The sequence below is a fragment of the Perognathus longimembris genome, chromosome 12 (genome assembly GCF_023159225.1).
Source record: "Perognathus longimembris pacificus isolate PPM17 chromosome 12, ASM2315922v1, whole genome shotgun sequence".
In the NCBI taxonomy this organism is placed as follows: domain Eukaryota; kingdom Metazoa; phylum Chordata; class Mammalia; order Rodentia; family Heteromyidae; genus Perognathus; species Perognathus longimembris.
Window position 1 is genome coordinate 20,645,561 of NC_063172.1, and position 23,480 is coordinate 20,669,040.

General features: G+C 35.3%; 1 protein-coding gene across 3 annotated transcripts in view; it reads left to right on the top strand.

The window, feature by feature from the left end:
- The window catches only part of Csmd3 (CUB and Sushi multiple domains 3), an 860,328-nt gene that overhangs the window by 645,599 nt on the left and 191,249 nt on the right, over positions 1–23,480 (top strand). For all 3 annotated transcript variants that reach the window (XM_048358905.1, XM_048358906.1, XM_048358908.1), the window contains 2 exons: positions 1,826–2,013; positions 8,393–8,587. In XM_048358905.1, the coding sequence (XP_048214862.1) occupies positions 1,826–2,013; positions 8,393–8,587 (383 nt within the window). The remainder of the gene's footprint in view (positions 1–1,825; positions 2,014–8,392; positions 8,588–23,480) is intronic.

Genomic DNA, 23,480 nt, shown 5'->3' on the forward strand with positions numbered 1-23,480 from the left:
TTTTAGTTGGTAACGAAGTAAAAGTCTATATTCCTGGAAATAAATTACATGCATTTTATTTCCAGGTTTGTCTTTGTTTTGTGACCTTAGGGAGACCACTAACTTTTCAGGGTTTTAGTGTTTTCATTTGTAAAACTAGTATCATAATCCCTTCCTTATATTACAGGATTATTGGCAAAGACCAAGTTCATATTTATGAAAGTGCCTTGCAAAAGGACAGATTTCACCGTCATTCCACTTTTTGTGAAATATTAATGATTACGGCTAAGATTCTAAAAATTAGAAAAAGAATATTTCCTTTATTTTCAAACAAGCTATAAATAAACATATTAAATATTTATGTCAAGACCGGAAATGAAAATCAAGTGTTCTGCACTCCATTGTTAAATAGATTTTGAGCTTCCCAAGCGTAATAAATACTACTGCATCCTTGGAAAAGCACTTGTTGCCGTTCCTCTTCCCAACAGGGCCAAAAGAAAGGAAGTTTTAATTACCACTAAATTTTGATGCCCCAAAAGAAAGAACTCAAAAGTATAGGTTTAGTTCCCGAACAAGAGGAATAAGCAATAAAATTAGGCCTAATCTGATTGCTGCTATTTAACATCAATAGTATACCACTGAAAGAATAGTAAATATACCACGGAATATATGTGAGATAAAATAATAGGACTTGGAAAGCTATAAATACACTAAAACAATAAATATGTGTTCTTACACTTTTCTATTACAGGAAACCTTATGCATGGGAAGGCTGTTGATTTGTCTACCCCATGGCTTTTCTTCAACACTACTTGGTCACAAGTAAATAGAGAAGCTGGATTTATTTTTCTTGGTATAGGAATATTTGAAATATGGCAATAGTGGAAAGTTAAACACTCTGCATTCTGGTAGATATGGACTTTTTTCCATAATAAATCCCTCGTTTAGCACAAACATGATGATATGACAATATCTTTATGTGTATCTTCTTTTTTTGAGCCTTTAACAACAAAATCTTGGCTAGTTTCAATTCATAGAATGAACTTTTTTAACTTTTCTTGGGGACCTTATTAATTCTCTCTTTTTACTATTTTTCTGCCACAGTATAAAAGTAGGTAGAAGATTTATTGGTTGCCTGGCTCCTACTTTTATAAGAAAACAAAATTGCACATATAATTTAAAATTGAAGGTGAATACTACCATCAAGAAAGAAAAAAGTGTATTTTAACAATATACAATATACAAATTAAATTTTTTCCAAATAGATACTATTCTGTGAATTATGTACAAATGGTACAAAGTAGATTATCCAAGCACATGCAGAGCTTGGATAAAATAAAGGCTTTGGCTGGGAATATGGCCTAGTGGTAAAGTGCTCTCCTCATAGACATGAAGCCCGGGGTTTGATTCCTCAGCATCCCATATATATAGAAAAAGCCAGAAGTGGTGCTGTGGCTCATGTGGAGAGTGCTAGCCTTGAGCAAAAAGAAGCCAGGGACAGTGCTCAGGCCCTGAGTTCAAGTCCCAGGACTGGCAAAATAAATAAAGGCTTTAACTCACATCTTTTGACATACATCTATGCCACTCCATCAGGTAAATACTGCCATATAATTCTCTTACCGTATATCTTATAAACACACTGACACCATAGAAATAGAAAATATCAACATATTTTTATCTTTTTTCCCTGTTGAGGTGTTATTCATGCTCAGTATTTATTGCTAGGAAATATTTATATTAAGTTATTTGATTCAGTGTATTATTCTTAAACATTGCTTATTTAATTTCACCAATATTCTAGTCATAACTATTCTCTTTTAACTCTCTCTCTCTCTCTTCTTTTTAGTTTTAGCATAGAGCCAAACTATGACTTTCTTTATATATATGATGGGCCAGACAGTAATAGTCCACTGATTGGAAGTTTTCAAGACAGCAAGTTACCAGAGAGAATAGAAAGCAGCTCGAATACTATGCATTTGGCTTTTCGGAGTGATGGATCTGTGAGTTACACTGGATTTCATTTAGAATATAAAGGTAAATATTTAACATTCAAAGTGACCATTATAGTTGTGAATAATGGATATTGACAATTGTCAATTCTTGTTATTTTGTAATTTGCTTTTATTATAAAGATGATTTAGTGAGTTACAATTACCTAAATCTGTTAATGAGCACATTTTGTTTTGAACAATGTCACCTCTTTCCTCCAGTATTAAAAAGAAGATGTACCATTTTGAAAGAATATTTCAGTCAAGCATTCCCATTTCTGAGAAAGAAATTAGCATTTCCTTAATTACTAGAGAACGAAATGCATCAAGCAAGCACATTAGCAGTTAGTATACTGCAGGAGTTGGCTAAGGCCACATAATAAAAACCAAAAGCAAAAACAAGACTTTATGCTTTCAGAAGTTAATCTTTCATTCAACTACTTTAACTCAGAATGACTTTCAACAGTAAAGAGCAGTTACATGTCTAAGAATATTAACAAATCCTTAAATATATCAACATTAAAGTGAATAATACATAGTGATAACTATGTTTCAGGGTGTTTCTTTGGGTATTTAGTAAACCGTGTTATAACGTTTATGCTTTCTTTATTGTACTTTAAATTTAGCTGTATTCCTTTTAATTATTCTTGAGTTTGAAAATGAACACATACAAACACTTTACACATACTGTGGTGCAATATCATGCTTTGATACATGTATGCATCATGTATATGAAATTGTTGAATTTAATTCTATATAGCTAAATTGGTCTCTAAAAAGAGTACACTCATTTCTACTCTACTTTGCAAGGCAATAAGATTCAGAAACTTTAGAGTTGTGAAAAACAATTGCTCTTGTGAAACATGAAAGTTGTCAATCTCATCATTCCATAGTATCTTAGAAAAATCAGATATTCTCGTCAAATTTAAAGATTTTCATCGTTATTGCATGATGTCTCATTGTCAGTTTTCTCCTAATTTTTAAGTCAAGCATCTTTCCCTGTTTTGCCCACTGGTGTTTCCTTATGGTTAGCTGAGTATTTTTGGTATTGCACATTTTTCTCATTAGGTTAGTAAATTCTTTCTGTATAGGAAATATATTATGTGTGGTGGTTATATATTCTTTGTTAATCATCTTTTTGTGATTATTTCTTCATTTTCTACAAATGGAGTTTCAGATTATTTCTTTTATTTACAGTTGATTCTCCTCTACAAACATCCTAAAATTCATATTAAAACATTTAATCTTTATGTTCCTCATGGTTTATAATTTCTATTTCTTGTTTTATACAAACATATTTATAACAGAGTTTCATGAGAACATTTTTCTGAGCTTGTTTCTAAAGTTTCAAAACTTTACATTTTTTATCCATACATCTAATTGAAGAAAAAAATATATACGCTGACTCATCTATTTTTTGAGTAGGCCACCTAATTGCCCTGTTTGACCAGCATAAACTGCTTTCAGGTACAAAGTTTCTATGTTTGCCTTTGAATTATCCATTCTGGTCCATTAGATTATTTTCAATCCCTAGTACCCTCAGAACATTACTTCTAAGGCTTTAGACTAAGCCAAGATTTTTTTTTTTAAGGAGTATATCATCTTGTGTTACACTTGTCATCACAGTTACAGAGTACCTAACCAAGCAATTTTAAAAGAAAAAAACATTATATAAACAGTATGGAGATAAGAACTATATCACTGTTTTACAAATGATGGGATTGAAGATCAGATTCATGGAATGAATTGCAGAAGACCATACCAGTTGTATTACTACAAAGAGTGAAAACAAAGAAACATACTGGATTAACATGAGGAAAGAAATTCATAAAATTCCAATCAACTAGGCCTCTTTTACACCTCTCATAGATACTATACAATAGCAGTAGCTTCTTCAGTAAACCCCCAATTACAATTTTATTTATTCTGTCTGCAATCTACCTGTGTGTCTGTGTGACTGTGTGTCTGTCTATCTATATCTATCTACCTACCTATCTTTGCATTTACAGTAGTGCTGCTTGAACTCTGAACTTATGCTCTCATCTTTTTGACTCACTGCTACCATTTGAATTACATGTTCACTTTCAGATTTTTTCCTAAATATTTGGAAATAATAGACTCAGGCTGCTTTCAGACATTGATTCTCAGATCTCAGCCTCTAGAGCAGCAAGGACTATGGGCATGATCCACCAGCATCTAGCCTATTACGGTTTCACAAAATTCCTTTTTTTTTAAAAAAATGTTCAGACAATATTTATTTTCAATAATACTCCACAAATCTAAAAGCTGGCTCTCAGATTTGGTCTTCTAAATGTTTTGCCTAAAGAAAAATCCTACACTTTCCACTTCAGGATTTTTTAGATCATTTTCCATTCTGTCAGAGTCTACTTATTGCCATTACAACAGATTATGACAGTGGGTAGTTTACAAAGAAAAGGCCATTATTTAAAATGATTTTGGACACTAAGATTACAATTGCAAAAGGGCAGCATCTGGCTGCCATAAGCTACATATACCATGGTAATGAATGAAGTTAGAAAGGTGGAGTCAGAACCAAAAAGACAGAGAAGATCAAATCTTCTTATGTAAAAACAAATACCAACTCACTAACCAGCTGCCCTGGTAAGCACAGCAACTCATTCAAAAGGTCTTCCAACATTTCCCTAAAATTCAACAAGTTTGCCTAACAATCTCAATGACATCTTATTCAAACTTTGTGAAAAATAATTAAACAAGGAAAAGTGAACTGTAAAAGAGGAGCACTAAGAAAATAAAGTTGTCAAAGAGATTAATGCCTGGAAATGGGAAGTAATTCTTCCTCCTCCTCTGGAGACTTAATTCAATTCCAGGAGGGCTTCGTTGTGATTCCTCCTAAAAATTAAATTGTGTTTTCCTGATTTTTAATGAAAGATTGAGCATGAGGTTTAGTTGGTAAAGATAAACAAATTAATCTTTGCATCACTATACCCCCATTCTTGGTGACCACCTCTAGCAATCACTCTGATGCATTTTTCCTACTAGCAGCGTTCTCTAAATAGTTTATCAAAAAAGAAGTCTTGGGCTGGGGATATAGCCTAGTGGCAAGAGTGCCTGCCTCGGATACACGAGGCCCTAGGTTCGATTCCCCAGCACCACATATACAGAAAACGGCCAGAAGCGGCGCTGTGGCTCAAGTGGCAGAGTGCTAGCCTTGAGCGGGAAGAAGCCAGGGACAGTGCTCAGGCCCTGAGTCCAAGGCCCAGGACTGGCCAAAAAAAAAAAAAAAAAAGTCTTGTGGTTTCCATGGAGAGCTAGCTCCAGGAGTTCCTGCAGACCCTCAGAATCCATGTATTCTCAAGCCCCTTATAGAAAATGGTACAGGAGTTTGGAGGGTGGCTTAGTTGGTAGAGTGATGCTAGCCAATGAATAAAAATGTAAGGTACCAAGTTTGCTTCCCTTTTCAAACGAAAAGAAAATAAATGATGAGTTTTTCATATAATACATCCATATCCTCTTGTGTTACATTAAATTATGTCTACATTATTTTTAAAAAAGAAACAAGTACAGTCTCCATGACATGCAAGTAGTTATGCTGCATCATTTAGGATTTAGGGAATAGTGATGAGAAAAATACAGGGTCTAGAAGATCTTGAGCATCTTGAACCAAACTACATGATACACTCAGAGACTGTAATAACAGTGCCCAACATTTCTGGAAAAAGCCAGGATGTCACTGGGTTTGCCTGGATTCAGTGTCATGCTCAATATTCAGAAAACTCACCTTTAGCTTTTTATGAACTTTAGGATTTTTTTTCTTTTCAAATAGTTTTGTCTATGGTTCCCTGAATCCCATAGCTTCAGTTTACAGTCTTTGTTTTAAGCAAAGAGATAAAACTTTTATGACAATATTTGTTTTGGTTGGGATGAGGGGATTCAGTCATTTATCATTTCTTTGAATCTTGGGAATTGGGATTAACTAATCTGTACACTCTATACATAACTCCCCTCAAATTTCATTGTATGAGCTCCTCATCCTCCCAATATTCACTTGAATTTCATCTCTTTGGAAGGCTTCCTGCATTGATTTCCTTCAGTAACAATCACCACAACTACAAGAGTTTCCTTTATAAAATTCTTGACAGATTATAAACTCCACGAGTACCTAAAGTTATTCTGAAAGTCTGCTTAAGTGGTGTACTCAAGTATTTTAAAAGGATAGAAAAAAAAGAAAGAAAAAAAAAGGGGGGGCCATTTTCATTCCTTTGATATTTTATGAAGATATTTTTAAATACCTTTAAAATTTGACTATACCATTTTCTTTTTTTTAATTCAATCAAGAGAATTTTTATAGTGTTCTTAAAGCTCGTGATTCTCCTTATGTGTAATAAATGAAGACATACTCTTTAAAGGAAAATGTAGTTTTAAATTATTTGCAGATTTTTATGAATGTAAAAAATATATTCTTTTTGAAATTACTATTTCAATTTTTTTCAAGTAAAAAGATGGATTTATTGGGGAAGTAAAAAGTATACTGACCAGCCAGAGTGATGGCCCAGACTTGGGAGCTGAAACCTCAGCTGCAAAAAGCAGGCTGGCCGGCAAGGGCCGCAGCCCAGACTCGAGATCTGGGACCGCCCGCCTACTATTTCAAATTTGTATGAAAATTTCCTTTTACTGTTAACTTAGGAGGTAGTCAATCCTGATATATTCAATCTGGTATTTTTTTCATTTCTTTATTGTAAAATGGTGTACAGAGGGGTTACAATTTCATACATAAGGCAGTGAGTACATTTCTTATCCAACTTGTTACCTCCTCCCTCATTTCCCCCCACTGCCACCCTCCTCATCCCCCCTATGAGTTGACAGTTGGTTTACAGCATATAGTTTTGTAAGTATTGCTATTGCATAGGTTTCTCTTTTTATCTGTTGTCTCTCCATTTTTACATTCCCTTTCCCTTCCCTAGTTCCAATACATGAATATACAGTATCAGGGCACAAAATCAATTATAGTGATATCAGGAATAAAACCATGAGAAAGAAAGACAAAAGAAAAAGGGCATAGTTTCACATGTGGAAAATAACAATGATAAACCACTTTGTTCCATAACCTGGAGTTCATTTCAATTAGCATTATCTTATGTGTTCATTTGTACATAGCTATTGAACTATTTTAATCTGCTAAGACTATCCTAGACATGTACTAATTATTCCCAATGAGGCAAACCATAGAGTCTATGTTTCTTTGGGTCTGGCTTACTTCACTTAGTATTATTTTTTCCAAGTCTTTCCATTTCCTTATGAATGGGGCAATGTCATTCTTTCTGATAGAGGCATAAAATTCCATTGTGTATATGTACCACATTTTCTTGATCCACTCATCTACAAAGGGGCATCTGGGTTGTTTCCAAATTTTACCGATTCAATCTGATTTTTTTAGAGGAGCTTATAGAATATTTGTTGCTGTTTATAATGGGGATATATTGGATAGAAATTGGATATTGTAGACAAAATAAGAAAAGCGTTTGTCAGAAAGAGAACAAGGTTTTCACACTCCTACTAGTAATGAAATGGGTGGACTACATACAATGGAAGGGTAAAGTTATTTCTAGGCTCAGAAACAATGCAGGGGTGTCCATTACAAGGAAAGAAAAGCATATATTTGTTGCCCAGCCTGGAGCTTGAACTCAGGGCCTGGGCTCTGTCCTGAGCTTTTTGTACTCAAAGCTAATACTTATGTGAACCAGAGCTGTCTTCAAACTGCTACTCAGGAGGTTGAGATGCTGCCAAGGAGTTCACAAATTTCATTATACTCTTATTTCCAATAAACTACCCCCACGAGCCAAAAGTGGAGCTCTGCTCCAAATGATAGAGAGATAGCCTAGAGCAAAAAGTGCTCATGGACTGTTCCCAGGCCTCAAGACTAGCAATAGTACCCAATTCTTAACAAGCCCCCCAGCCCTGCCACACACACACACACACACACACACACACACACACACAACACACACACTGTCTCTGTCTCTCTCTCTCTCACACATACACACACAAAGACACACACTTGTATTAAGAGATAGTGACTCTTTTCCAAAGAAACTTACTTAGTGTACTTATGGTTGTGTTATACCAAATACCTTATACTGCATTATAAACATCTATGTTTGTCTAGGTACATTAGATACTGATTTCAAAGAAAAATGCTGTTAATAATATGAAAGTATGTAATAAACTATATTAATCGATAATAAACCATATGCATCAATATAAATTTGCCAAACTTCAGAAATGATTAGTGGATACTTTATAGGTTAAGCTACAAACAAAGACGGAATAGGTGCTGGAGTATTGCCTTCTGACTTAAAAAAAAAACGAGAAATCAACATGTCCTTAAAGTTTCCCAGAAAACAATATTTCAAAGCAATTAATGTCCCATCAACACTGTCTTACAGCAAAACTCCGGGAGTCCTGCTTTGATCCAGGCAACATAATGAATGGGACCAGACTTGGAATGGACTACAAATTAGGGTCAACGGTCACCTATTACTGTGATGCTGGCTATGTGCTCCAAGGTTACTCCACACTCACTTGCATCATGGGGGATGATGGAAGGCCTGGATGGAACAGGGTCCTACCAAGCTGTCATGGTAAGAAATGGACTTTTTACAAGTGAGTTTATTAAATATTAAAGGCATTTCTGCAGTTAAAAATTACTGACCATTCTCCATGTAATTTACATATGTGATATAGGCAATGAGATGTTTTTCAAGGATTTTAAACTGATTTCAATCAAGAAATAGTTGTTGAAAACTGCTGATGTTTATCAGTTTCTGTAAAGCAATGTGCTGATCTCAGTTAACAGGAGAACTCTCTCCAAGCAGTATTAATTGTCTGTTGTTTCCCATTCTTCACCTTCAGGATTTAGCAATGTCCTTTAAAATATCAGGTGTCTGGAAAATTTTGATCTAGTAACTGCAGAGAAAAAAAAATACTAAAACTAACATTTCAATAGATTAGGTAAATGCAATAACTTACGCACAAAAAATGGTGAAAATGCCACATCTGATATAAAGATACAGAAAAATATACATATTTTCCCAAGAAGCATGTCTAAAAAGAGTAGTACATGTGATACAATTATGTTTAATTACCATATGATTTCACACAACTCTAACTATATATATATATATATATATATATATATATATATATATATATATATATACTTGTGCAATGAAACAGAGTTCAGTAAAAGCAAAACTTGTAGAAACATCACAACACCAGTGATCTCACTGTGGAAGGTCACAAAGGATGTCCTAGTCAGCTGGATGATGTTAATGAACAGAGATGAGATCATCTATTGCAGCCCTTCCAAGCTAAGATCACCATCAGTGACTCACATATCAGTTCATTCAGCCATGACCAGCATTGTTAGACTATGCACAGAACTGAGTTGAATCAAATGACATACAATTAAAAATAAAATGAAAAGAGAAAGTACTTACAGTCCAAATACATAGTAATGACAAGTGTTATTTTGCAAGTCTTATTTTTAGTTGGAAATACAGCTAGAAAAAGACAACAATAGACATATACCCACATGTGCATATATGTGTAGCCATTCATGTGTATGTTTGTATTTTTGTTTGGATCATGATAAAAATGAAAATCTTTCCAGAATGATTTTTCATGATATCTCATTTACCTGTCATTTTGTCTCCCTGAACTTATTTATTCTCATCTCTAAAATGTATATAAATAGAATTCTTATTTCAAAATGCTCTTAAAGGAAGTAGAGCCAGGCCGAATGGCGTAAATTGGTAATTCAAGTTTCTTGGAAAATGGAGGCATAAGTATAGTGAATTTGGAATCAGAATGGATTATATAACTACATAGTAAGACTGTGACAAAAGAAGAATGGTTGAGAATAAATCCCAGTGCTAAAATGCTTGCTTAGTATTAAGGGTTCAAATTTGTATCACTAGAGCATGCTGAGTATTTTCTGAATTGTTCTAGCAGTTAGCAGAGTATGTCTGCATTGTTATTAATGGTTAAATCTACCAAAATAGATAAGAAATAAAAAAGATAAATAACAACTAGTTAGACACCAGTAGCTTACAACGAGTAATCATGGCTATTTAGAAGGATGGGATCTAGAATATTGTAGTTTGAAGCCAACCCAGGCATAAAACTCCAAGAAACTCTATCTCCAAATTTGCTAGGGGGAAAGAAAGCCAGCATAGGGATAGAGCTCAAGTGTTACAGTGTCAGAACAAGCAAGCCAACAGCAAAACTAACACAACTTTAAACCCAGGTACTAAGGGTAAAGAAAAAAAAAAAGAACACATAACAAAACAACAAAAACTACTTTGCAGTTAGCTAAAAAGAAAATATTTGATGGCATTGAAGATTATAGACAACAAGATATTGTTCAGAATGTCTTAGACTTTAAGATTGAGAAGAGTCATACAAATTAAAATTGGGGTTTTATCAAATAAGTACAGTGAACATAGGAAAATATTTTCAATGTTTCTGTTAATAAACATTTATAAACCATGGAAAGTTTCAGAAATGTCATGGGAGACAAATGTAAAATAAAGCTCTGATGGAGAGTGTCAAAGGATTCAGAATAGGAAACTAGAAAAAGTGTTAATCACTCTTTGCATAAATATTCAATAACTGAGTTTCTATGATAGAAAAACAAATCAGAAGTACCTGAGAATATTATTCATTCATGTGTATGTTTATAAAACATAATTCTATTTCTTTCCAAGAGACTTTTATATTGGTAGAAATAAGAACTTCAGATTTCAAATATGAGGAAAAATGATTGTATCATAGACTATACCTATATTTACAATTTTCTGATAAAAATTCATAGGATCAATATTACTTAGTTCTGTATACTAAATATTGGTGCTATCTATATGTATATATATATACATATATATACATATATATATATATATGGCATTTTCAAGGACGCTCAGACATAAGTTTAAATATTTGACACAATGATACAAGGCAAGCTAGTCTTTTTTTTTAATTTTTTTTGCATTTTCTTTTTTTTTATTTTAAGTTTTTATTATCAAACTGAATTACAGAGAGGTTACAGTTTCATACATTAGGCATTGAAAACATTTCTTGTACTGTTAGTTATCTCATCCCTCATTCCCCCCCTCCCCAATCCCCTTTCCTCCCCATAAGTTGTTCAGTTCATTTACATCAAACAGTTTTGCAAGTATTGCTTCTGTAGTAGTTTGTCTTTTTTTTTTTTTTTTTTTTTGCCAGTCCTGGGCCTTGGACTCAGGGCCTGAGCACTGTCCCTGGCTTCTTTTTGCTCAAGGTTAGCACTCTGCCACTTGAGCCCCAGTGCCACTTGTGGCCATTTTCTGTATATGTGGTACTGGGGAATCGAACCAAGGGCTTCATGTACAAGAGGCAAGCGCTCTTGCCACTAGGCCATATCCCCAGCCCCTGTTTGTCTTTTTTTACACTGTGTCTCTCTATTTTGGTATTCTCTTTCAATTTCCTAGTTCTAATACCAGTATACATGGTTTCCAATATACTCAGATAAGATACAGAGATAGTTTAGGTACAACCACAGGAAGGTGATACAAGAAGATCAATAATAGAAGCCACAGTTACACATGCCACGTTGAAAGTAGTTACAACAGTGATATAACAATCATTTCCAAACATGGAGTTCATTTCACTTAGCATCATCTTATGTGTTCATAAGGGTATAGCTATTGGGCTCTTGTGATCCTCTGTGTGACTTGCCTAAACCTGTGCTAATTATTCCCTATAAGGGAGACCATAGAGTCCATGTTTCTTTGGGTCTGGCTCACTTCACTTAGTATAACTTTTTCCAAGTCCTTCCATTTCCTTACAATGGGGCAATGTCATTCTTTCTGATAGAGGCATAAAATTCCATTGTGTATATGCACCACATTTTCCTCCTGATCCATTTGTCTGCTGAGGGGCATCCAGTTGGTTCCAGATTCTAGCTAGGACAAATTGTGCTGTGATGAACATTGTTGTGCTGGTGACTTTAGTGTGACTTTGTTTGTGGTCTTTTGAATAGATACCCAAAAGTGGGGCTGTGGGGTCATAGGGGAGCTCTATGTTTAGCCTTCTGAGGAATCTCCATACCACTTGCCAGAGTGGCTGAGCCATTTTACATTCCCATCAGCAATGAAGTAGGGTTCCCCTTTGGCCACATCCCCTCCAACAATTGTTATACTTAGTTTTCTTTATATAGGACATTCTTACTGGGGTGAGATGGGATCTCAATGTTGTTTTGATTTGCATTTCTTTTATGGCCAGTGATGTAGAGCACTTTTTCATATGTCTCTTGGCCACTCTCATTTCCTCATCAGAGAAGTCTGTTTTTAAGTCTTAAGCCCACTTGATAAGGGGGCTATTGGTTCTTTGCTGTTTTGTTTTGGAGGAAGGTAATTTTTTTAGTTATGCATATATTTTAGATATGAGAGGTTTTCCATTTCCTTAGTTCTGCCTTAATTTCATTTTTCATGTTTTTAAAGTTCTCATCATAGAGGTCTTTCACTTCTTTGGTTAAGGTTATTCTTACGTATTTTATGTTTTTTTAAGCTATTGCAAAAGGAGTTACTTTCCGGATTTCAGCCTCCGTCTTCCGGTCGTTAGCATAGAGAAAGGCCGTTGATTTTTGAGGGTTTATTATATAGCCTGCAACTTTGCCAAAATTTTGGATCAGCTCTAGTAGCTTGGTCATAGAGTCTATGGGGTTCTTTAGGTATAGGATCATGTCATCTGTGAAGAGAAAGTTTAACTTCATCTTTTCCTATTTGTATCCCCTTTATATTTTCTTCTTGCCTAATTGCTCTGGCTAGGACTTCTAGTATTATGTTGAAGAGCAGGGGAGAGCGGACATCCCTTTCTTGCTCCTGATTCTAAAGGGAATGGCTTTAGTTTTTCACCATTTAGAGTTATGCTTGCTGTTGGTTTGTCTTAAAATGGCTTGATTATATTCAGGAATGTTCCCTGGAATCCCAGTTTTTCCAAGGCTTTTAGCATAAATGGGTGCTGCATTTATCAAATGCTTTTTCCGCATCTGTGATATAACCATGTGGTTCTTTACCTTGCTCCAGTTGATGTGGTGGATTACATTAATTGACTTGCGTATATTGAACCAACTTTGCATCCCTACCAATAATCCAATTTGATCATGGTGTATGATTTATTTGATGACCTGTTGAAGTCAATTGGGCAGAATTTTGTTGAGAATTTTGTGTCTGTGTTCATCAGGGAGATTGGTCTGTAGTCCTCTTTCCGTAATGAGTCCCTGCCTGGTTTTTGGGATGCGGGTTATACTGGCTTCATAGAATGTGTCTTGTAGTGAACATTACCTTTCAATTTCATTAAAGAGTTTGAGAAATATTGGTGTGAGTTCTGTTTTGAAGGCCTAGTAGAATTCTGCTGTAAATCGGTCTGGACCTGGGCTTTTCTTGGGTGGGAGATCACTTATTGCCGTTTCTATTTCAATACTGAATATGGATCTGTTTAGTAGGTATAAATCTTCATGGTTGAGTTTGGGGATATGAATTTTTTTCTAGAAAATCATCCATTTCTTCCAAGTTCTCAAATTTGTTGGCATAAAGATTTGCAAAATAGTCCCTTATTATTTTCTGAATTTTGGTTGTTTCTGGGGTGTTGTTACCTGTTTCATCTCTAATCTTGTTTATTTGAGTGTGCTGCCTTCTTCTTTTGGTCAGGTTTGCTAGGGGTCTGTCTATCTTGTTGATTTTTTTCAAAGAACCAAATCTTTGTTTTGTTGATTCTTCCAATTTTTTTCATCTCTGATTGATTTAATTCTGATTTGATTTTAATTATTTGCTTACATCTATTGACTTGGGGTTTGGCTTGTTGTTCTCTTTCAAGGAAATTTAGGTGCTTCCTTAAATTATTGAGTTTCTGTTTCTCCAGTTTGTGGGTGTATGCACTCAGAGATATAAAATTTTCCTCTGAGTACTGCCTTTGCTGTGTCCCAAAGGAGCTGGTACTTTGTGCCCTCATCTTGGTTGAATTCCATAAACATTTGAATTTCTGTTTTAATTTCTTCAATGACCCACTGATGGTGCAGCAGTGTTTTGTTTAGTCTCCATGAATTGTAGGAATTTCTGTGGTGACTGTTTGAGTTGAGCTCTAATTTTATTCCATTGTGGTCTGAGCAAATGCAGGGAATAGTTTTGATACTTCTGAATTTGTACAGATTTTCTTTGTGCCCTAAGATGTGATCTATTTTGGAGAATGTTCCATGTGCCACTGAGAAGAATGTGTATTCTGTTGTTGCTGGCTGGAATATTCTGTAGATGTCGATTAAGTCTAGTTGGTCTATGCAATTGTTTATTTCTGTGGTTTCTTTAAAGGTTGAGTTTTTGGCATGTTGATCTGTCCAGAGGTGATAGTGGAGTGTTAAAGTCCCCAACTATCAATGTGTTTGGGTGTATGAGTGTTTTTAGAGTCAGTAGTGTTTGTTTGATGCAATTGGGTGCTCCTGTATTTGGTGTGAAGATATTTAGGATAGTTGTATCTTCCTGTAGGAGAGATCCCTTTACTAGGATGTAGTAACATTCTTTGTCTCTTCTTACCTTTTTTAATTTGTAGTCAATTTTGTCTGATACTAGGATTGCAACTCCGGCCTGCTTATGGGGGGCATTTGCTTGATAGATTTGATTCCAGCCTTTCACTTTTAGAAGATGTTTACTTTTGCTGGATAGATGTGTCTCTTGCATGCAGCAGAAAGATGGATCTTGATTTTTGATCCAACTTATGAACTTATGTCGTTTGATTGGAGAATTGAGTCCATAATGTTGAGAGTTAGGATTGAGAGCTGATCATTTGTTACTTTCATTATCCCTATCTTGTTAAAGCTGTGTCTTCCCATTTGTTGATCTGATATTCTGGTTTACTCTTTAGGGTTCATTTCTCGTCTGCATTGGGATCTTGATTAATTTCCCTGAGGATTAATTTCTTTGAGGATTTCTGTAAAGCTGGTTTGGTGGAGATATATTGTTTCAGTTTTTCCTTACTGTGGAAGACTTTTATTTGACCTTCGGCTATGAATGAGAGTTTAGCTGGGTACAGTATTCTTGGTTGGTAGTTATTTTATTTAGGGTTTGGCATACCTCATTCCAGGCTCTCCTTGTTTTCATGGTCTCTGCTGAGAAGTCTGGGGTAATTCTGATTGCTTTTCCTTTATATGTGATTGTTTTCTTCTCCCTAACAGCTTTAAGGATTCTTTCCTTGTACGCTACTGATCCTGTTTTGATCACAATGTTTCAGTGGGATGTCCTATTCTGGTCTGGTCGGTTTGGGGTTCTAAATGCTTCTTGTATCTGTATAGTCCTATCCTTTTGGATATTGGGAAGTTCTCGGCTAATATTCTGTTAAATAGGTTGCCTATTCCACTAACTTCCTCCTCTAGGTTTTCCTTAATACCTATTATCTTTAAATTGGGCTTCCTTATTGTGTCTTGAATCTCCTGGAACGATCTGTTTTGTCAATTGGAATGGTTTTGTATTGATTTTTGATCTTTCTCCATAGATTCTAGGGAATCTTCAGCTCCTGAGATTCGATCCTCTGCTTCAGTTAGTCAGGACTTTAGGCTAGCTACTTGATTCCGAATCTCTTTTCCTTCTGACTGGACTTTTCTGATGGTCTCCATGTCCTTGCTATACTTATCTGTTAGGTCCTGCATGGACTTCTTTACTTCATTGATTTGGCTTTGAGTGCTGCCTCTCAAATCCTTTAGCTTGGTAACTGTCTTTTCGTTTGACTCTTGAAGTTCAATTATCTTTCTATTTGTGGAGGCCTTGAAATTCTCCATTAATTTTTGCTTTGCCTCCTCACACTCTAGAATAGTTGACTGAAGAGATTCAGACTTTTCATTTATCATTCTCATCAGTAGACTTTGTAGAGCATTTTGAGGGTCCTCTTCTATGTCTTTGATTGACTGCTCTGCTTCCTGCTTGTTTTGAGTGGGTGATGAGACTCCATTGTTTGCCATCTTTCTTGTGTTTCTTCTGCCCATTTGGATTGGGAATGCCAATCTACAAGCACTTGTGAGCACAGTTTAAGACCCAAAGCAAATCTTACCAAGCCCTGTTGTGTAAATCATAGAAGTTCACAATTATATACAGATACCTTACATTCCTGTATATAAAATTAGATTTGGAGTTCCTAATGACTACAATTTTGATATAACAACCACTCCTTAGCCCTGTATTCAGTAGTTACTTAGTTACTGTGACAACCCTATGACCAATTTTTGTTGTTATATTAAGTTCTTTTTGGACTTTATGGCTTTGTCTTTGAACCCCTTTGATTCACTCTGTTTGAGTAGAGATACCCTCTATCCAATAACCAGGGCTCAATGGAATCTGGAGGTCTTGGAAGTAAGTCAGGAGGGTAAGTTAGAGATAGTAAAGAGAATAAAGTGTATGGATGGTGTTGGTGATGATTTGGCTTAGTTTTAGTGCCAAGAAAATGTGGAGAAGAGTAGAATCAGTAGAAAGAACAAGGTTAAAATGATAGTCAATGTAGTGTTAGCAGAAAAGAGTAAAGGTGTTATTCATAGGAAAGTAAATTTTTAAAGAAAAGGGATATAAAGAGTGAAATAAAGAAAAATACTGGAAGACAAAAATTCACAAAACAGAGAAAAGTTATTTAAAATAAAGAAAAAAAAAACAGTAAAATGAACAACCAAAAAAAAAAAAAAACTTGATAAAACAAACAGGTAAAAATGGAGAACCAAAAAACCAATGATGTTTCAGAAATGAAAAAAAAAAAGTTAAAAATGTTTTGAAAAGAAAAAAAAATAGAGTCTTCCTTGTTTGGGTGGGCTTTCTGCAGTCTCTGGTTTCCTTGGGATGGTCTGTAGTCTATTTTGCTGTTTGGCTGGTTTGACTTGCTTTCAGTTTGCAGGGAGTGGATCTGTTCTGACCCTCTTTCCCTGTTAGTGAAATCCTGGGTCTCTGGTTCACACAGCTTACAGGTAGGCCTTGGACGTCCTCTGTAGATGGGGGACATGAGCAGTCTTGGGAACCTTGGCTCTTTCTGTCTGCTGTGGGGCTGCTGCCTTTAAAGCCTGGCTTTAAATAGGCTGTGGACTCAGCAGGGCGGGGCACCTCTGGCCTGGTTTACTAGGCTGAGAATCACCTGCCTGGGGGAGGTTCCCCCCTGCTGAGAGGGGCGGCCTCCTGGGAGGAGCTGGCTATGGAATTCACTTCGTTTTGGTCTGGGAATGGGCTTCCTCTGTGAAGAGACCATTTATCTGTCTCAGGAACTGTTTGTTCTCCTATTTGGCTGCTCTGTGCAACTGGTAGCTGCTCACCACTCTCAGTTTTAATTTAGAAATTCCAGTGGGGAGAGCAGGGCACCTCTGGCTGAGTTCACCTGAGTGTGTGAGCCACAGCCCAGGACAAGTCTCCCGCCAGGGCAGGGGGCGTTCTCCTGGGTGGAGCTGGCTCTCACTGATTGGTCCCTCTTGCCCTTTTCAAAGATGGCCGCTTTGTCCTCTCTTTTCCCAGGCCCGTTTTAGTTCCAGTCTGGTCTGATCCTATGCCAGTGTCAAAGCTGGTGCTTTGCTCTGGCGTTGGGGGAAGGGCTACCTCAAGGATCTGCTCTGTGGGCGTAAGTGAGAATGTCTTTCATGGAGTACTCATGCTTTCCCTGTGATTTTGGCCCATCTGTGCTCAGCCTGCGATCCGCGTGTGTCCGCCGCCGTCTGGAGGATTTCTCTCTGATCTCCGCTGTGTGCCTTAGCTGTGCAGAGTGCAGGGTGCTGTGCAGGTGCTGGCACTGTTGTGGGGGCGGAATGCCGCCCGGAGCTCAAATCTGTGTTTTCAGATCAGCAAAGTCGATTTTTCCTTCCTGGTCAGAATTCCTGTACTGTTGTAACTTACTTGGGCTGTCTTTCTAGGAGTAAAAGTTTCTCTGAGATGGGAAAACTGCGATGTTGGAGAGAGCTCAGCTAGGGCTCTGCTGCTCCTCTGCCATCTTCCCAGACATCTCCAAGCTAGTATTTTAAAATCTCTAACAGTAGGAGGGAATTTATTAAAAAAGTAGGCCAGTTGGTTGTTGTGCAGACTTTATGAAAAATACACTATACCAAGATGGCCAAGTAGAATCTCTAACAAATATTGGCATATTAGCATGTGAGAGCTGTGCTGTCAAGTCTTCATAAAGAATGGAGGGCTAAAAACAAACACTGCCAAGCCATTGTGTATAGTGAACTTCTTGAATATATATTGCTGCATTTGAATATTATACCAATGTAATCTGATTCTGTTTGTATGTAGCATACATATTAGTTCATTCTTAAACATAGGACAGAGGTGAATATTTTTAAATTTCTTAGGAGATATAATTTACCATCAATTAAGTTTGATATCTGTGAAGTGCTAACTGAAGTGCAAAGATTCTATAAAAATCAAATAAAATTTACTCAGTGAATTCATTGAGCTACTAGAAAATTAATCTTAAGATAAATTTGTAATCACAACTAATATATTTTTTTAAATTCAGGTGGAGAAAAATGCCATTCTTTTTCAGAATGAACTTTGTATATTACTAGGAAGAATAATTTTTTAAAACTACCACAGGAACTGCTGCTTCTTACTCAAATTATTCATTTAAAGTATTATGCATGTGTGCATGTGTGTTGTTAAAAGAATTTAACAATTAATTTTAAATGCCAATTTTAGTTATGTACATTAAGTACTAATTAATGCAAAAAATGAAGGATTTGATTACCTTACTAACAAGTCTCTATTGTGATTGGGCTTTTCAATTTACTTTGGCTCTTAATATTAATTTTGAAAATACTGATATTGGAAAAATGGTACAAAAATGACCATGGCTTAAAGTATTTTAGGATTTTGTTTCTATTTTATATTATGGATATCTCTGGTAGAAATAGGGAGATAACTGTTTTAAAAATATTAAGAGAAAAAAATATCTACATATGCATACACACATATATACATATGAGTATATATATGTATATACATATATGTATCAGCTATGTACCCCTTATTAATTATTTTAATTTATTAGTTTACAATATTATATCTGTTAGGTTGTTGGGAAATAAATTACACATCTAAAATACGTCTATTTGTATTTATTACTGTCACATTAAGGGCTTACAAAGTTTTAATTTTCTAACCAACAATACATATTTCTAACTCCCTTAGAGTAATTAGACAGAGAACTGGTTAAATTTCTGATGTAGCATAAAATTTGTTGATTAAAGCACATAAAATGGGACCAAAAGTATTTTTTGTCTATAAAGATTTATGCATTTTGTGTGTGCTTGTGTTTGTGCATGTTCTTGCATGCTAGGCCTGGGGCTTGAACTCAGGACTTTGAAGTGATCCCTGAGCTTTTTTTACTCAAGGCTAGTACTCTACCACTTAAACCACAGCATTTTTTCTAGCTTTTCAGTGGTTATTTGGAGATTAGAGTCTTAACAACTTTTTACCTGGGCTGGCTTTGAACCGAAATTCTCAGATCTTAGCCTCCTGAGTACCTATGCTTACAGGTGTGAGTCACTTGAGTATGGCAAGAAAAATTATTTTTAAGATATATATTATATTTCATATGTGTGTATTATATGTGTATATATATGATTATGAGACAATAATGCATAAGGAACTTTATTTAACATGGGTGTCATCGGCTTAGACCTTCTTGAGCTTTTATCCAAATATTGTATTTACTAATAATTTCTAATTGTTCTTTATGAACAATTATTCTTCATGAATGTATGTGCATATGCAGCTACAAGTTACATCTACTGATCTCGGGATAGATAAAACAGTTCAAGAACATGCACAAAATTCCCTTTATTGTCCCCAAGTAGTTATATTTTATTTTAATTCTGCTTTGGTCTTATGTCAGAATGTTTATAACTCTAACTTCATCAGTGTTTTAAATTACATGACTTGTCTCCTTCAGGTATTCAGTCAAAGTCTTAAGTTATAATACTACCTTCAGTTCTTAAGAACATAGCCAGTAAGTTTTGACTGACTAGTCAAGCTACAGAAAATCAAATAATATTCATACTTCTATTAGGCTTAAGTAGTTATATGGAAGGATTACTATTCAGTACATCAGCTTGTGAGTACAATGCATTTTGACCAATACCACCCCTTTCATTGTTTCCCCCATTCCTCCCAACCACATTCCTCCCCTCATCTTTCCTAGGTTTAGAGGGTATTCCTTGAATGTTATGACAGCATCCACCTTCTTTTCTCTTTTCATTTCTTTACCCTCTTCTCTTTGACCCTTCTCTGCATTTCAAATACTAGCTTCCTGGTATCCACTTATTAGACTTGAGTTATTTATTCTAAGGAGTTACATCATTTGAATTCTCTCTTGTGTATATTGTACATTGATTAATACATTTGTGTGATCCCATGTGTGTTTTTTCATTTATTTATATATTCTAACTTTTTAAAAATTTGTTTTGAGGTACTAAGGTTTGAAGCTAGGGTCTTGTGCTACTTTATTTTTTTAATGTAACAGTGAATATTGGCATGATGACCTCATTCTTAGGAGGGAGTTACCTTTTTTCCTTCCTGTTATTATAATTACCTCAAAAGACAATGAGCATTATGAAGTCATGGCCGGATTGTCTTGTTAAGCATGTGATACGTTTATTGATAACAATAAACTCATGGAAATATTTAAGTTGAAGAGAATGATGAGAATTTCCATACTTTAACAATTTTAGAAGATAGGTATATTATCACAGTTTACGATTAAGTATACACATTAAACCTGAAAAAAAATGCTCTAAAGAGCTTAAATTGAACATGAAGAGATTATATTTGTCAGTAGTAGATCCAAAATGATTGCAGCCTGTCATAAATCCTGCTTAGTGATGAGAAATCCTGCAGTTTATCTCATAAAAATGTCACACATATTAAATGATACTAGAACAAGCTATCTGTACATACAATATATTTTGTCACTTTAAAAATCTGTTAGAAAGTGATTCTTCTTTTTTATTTTTTCGTAGTTCTTAAACTTTCTACTGAAACTCTGTTAATTTGTTTGTTCACAAATATGTAGGATTAAAGCAGAAGTCATATATCATTCTTATCCACAACCTGACTTAATATTAAGTAAAAGTCATAAAACAAAAATAGTGACAGATTCCATACTTCCCTCATAATATCCATTGTTTGATTTATTTCAGCTCTTCATTTTGAATTGATTTGTTTTATCTGATAGAAAAGCTCAAGTGAAATTTAGATCCCCAGCCTTCTTTACCTCTTAGCTAGTTTCTCCTAAGTTTTATCCCTTTCTCCTTACATAGTACTGTGTGAATAATAACAGAATAATCTTTAATGTATACCTCATGTTCGATCAGGTTTTACTCAAAGCTTATATGACTTCCAAGAGAAAGAATAAATCCCCTAGTTCTAACATATACTCCTTCCTCTTCCTATTTATGCCTAGATTTTTTAGATATTGTATGATAATGCCTTTTTTGTTTCTCCAACCAGCAATTGCATTTCTATTTTATAACTTTTTTTTTTTTTTTTTTTTTTTTGCCAGTCCTGGGCCTTGGACTCAGGGCCTGAGCACTGTCCCTGGCTTCTTCCCGCTCAAGGCTAGCACTCTGCCACTTGAGCCACAGCGCTGCTTCTGGCCGTTTTCTGTATATGTGGTGCTGGGGAATCAAACCTAGGGCCTCGTGTATCCGAGGCAGGCACTCTTGCCACTAGGCTATATCCCCAGCCCCCTCTATTTTATAACTTTTGTATATGTCATTTCTCAGACTTTTTTTCTACTCACTCTCTGGCTGCCCATCTCTCTTTGGTTCCTTCAGGCATATTGTCTTATTAGACACAAAAATTTGTTAACTTTCCCCCAGCTCCACAGAGCAACCCAGATGGACTCACAACCCATATCTAAAATTGCAACTACATGCCCTTGGTAAAGATTTGTCTGATACAACTCAAACCACAGACAGAGCCTCAGAACACAGAGAAATCAATCATAAAATATAGAAGTATGGTCCCTAGCAGCAATGCAGTATTCTTTATCTTTTTCACAATAGCGACAGTGAGCATAGATTGATAGTAATTATAATATCCCACTGATAAGTGTATTGAGACTATTAAAGAACTACAAGTTGTTAACTAGTGCAAAGACATGTTCATGCCATTTGTTTCATTCCCTATTTTAGACACCAAAAATATTTTCTTTGTCCTACAGGGGTAGTAACACAAACATAAATTCAACTTAGCCTTCACTTTAGATATATACATTTTAGAAACATTAATGTCTAAAATTCTGAGGACATGTTCTTGCGCCTAATGGCCTGGGGCTAATATTAAAGCCATTTTTCCAAAAAGGTAGTTGCATGGTCTCTCATACAAAGTTAATCTTCTTTGGCTTCTACTACATCACTTATTTTACTTCAAATATTCCTAAGGTACTAGCAGTATTACAGATAAGATGGATAATATTATGCAGAATGTTGAACAAACTCAAAGGATCTCTTCTAAGAGCCAAAGAACGCAAGGTATTTCATAGTACTATGATAGGTCATGGAAAGATTCAAATGATACTAGAACAAGAAGAAAAGGAATCTAAGACTAGCCAAATCTTTACTTCTATTGGTAAAATAAAAATCGTGCTAACAGTATTCATTCTAAGGAGTAGGGAAAACAACTAAAAAGCAATTTTATTAATGAATAAAACTACCCAAAATGCAATGAACTTTGCAAAATACACTAAAGAGAACAGACTGGCTCTCATACAAAGTTTACAGAATAGTAAAAGAGAGTACAATTAAAATGATTCTATTTCTTTGAGAGACAAACTGGTATCTATTGTCTCATGTGTACTGAATGTGAGACCCTGTGGGTAGAAAACTGGTGGTTTTATTCTATAATGTCAAAAGGCCATGCTTATTATTCTTTCAAAGAGATACTTCCAAGGAGAGAAGTAGGTTAATGCTTCCTTCCCATTCTTGAACAAAAAAAATTTCACTAATTTACCCTTACACTTCAATCAGCAAACCATTCACTGTATGGTTCCTAAGGGAGTTAGATGCTTCAAAGGACACAAAATAGAGTACTATATGCAACAGTTATCTGGTCCCTAATCTCAAAATACAAATCTAGTGAATTAGACTGAGCCACTGAGGAGAGTTAATGAGCAAAGCTAGCATTTATTTAGGCTATCACTCTGAACAACTTTAAGTTACACCAACCCTAAAACTGAATACTTCTCCTCAATCCCGACACTAACTTTGATCATCTTTCTGATTCAGAGAAGAATTGTCTGAGGGGTTCAATAAGAAGACCAAAGAGGAAAAGTCTTCCAATGCATTAGATATTTTCCAGGTCTTCAAGGTGTAAGGAACCTTCCTCCCCCAAAATTCTTTTTATTAGCATATATTAATGCTACAATGGAGTTTTCGCATATTTTAATACAAATACATATATAATTGACTTTAATTCACTTCCTCTATTA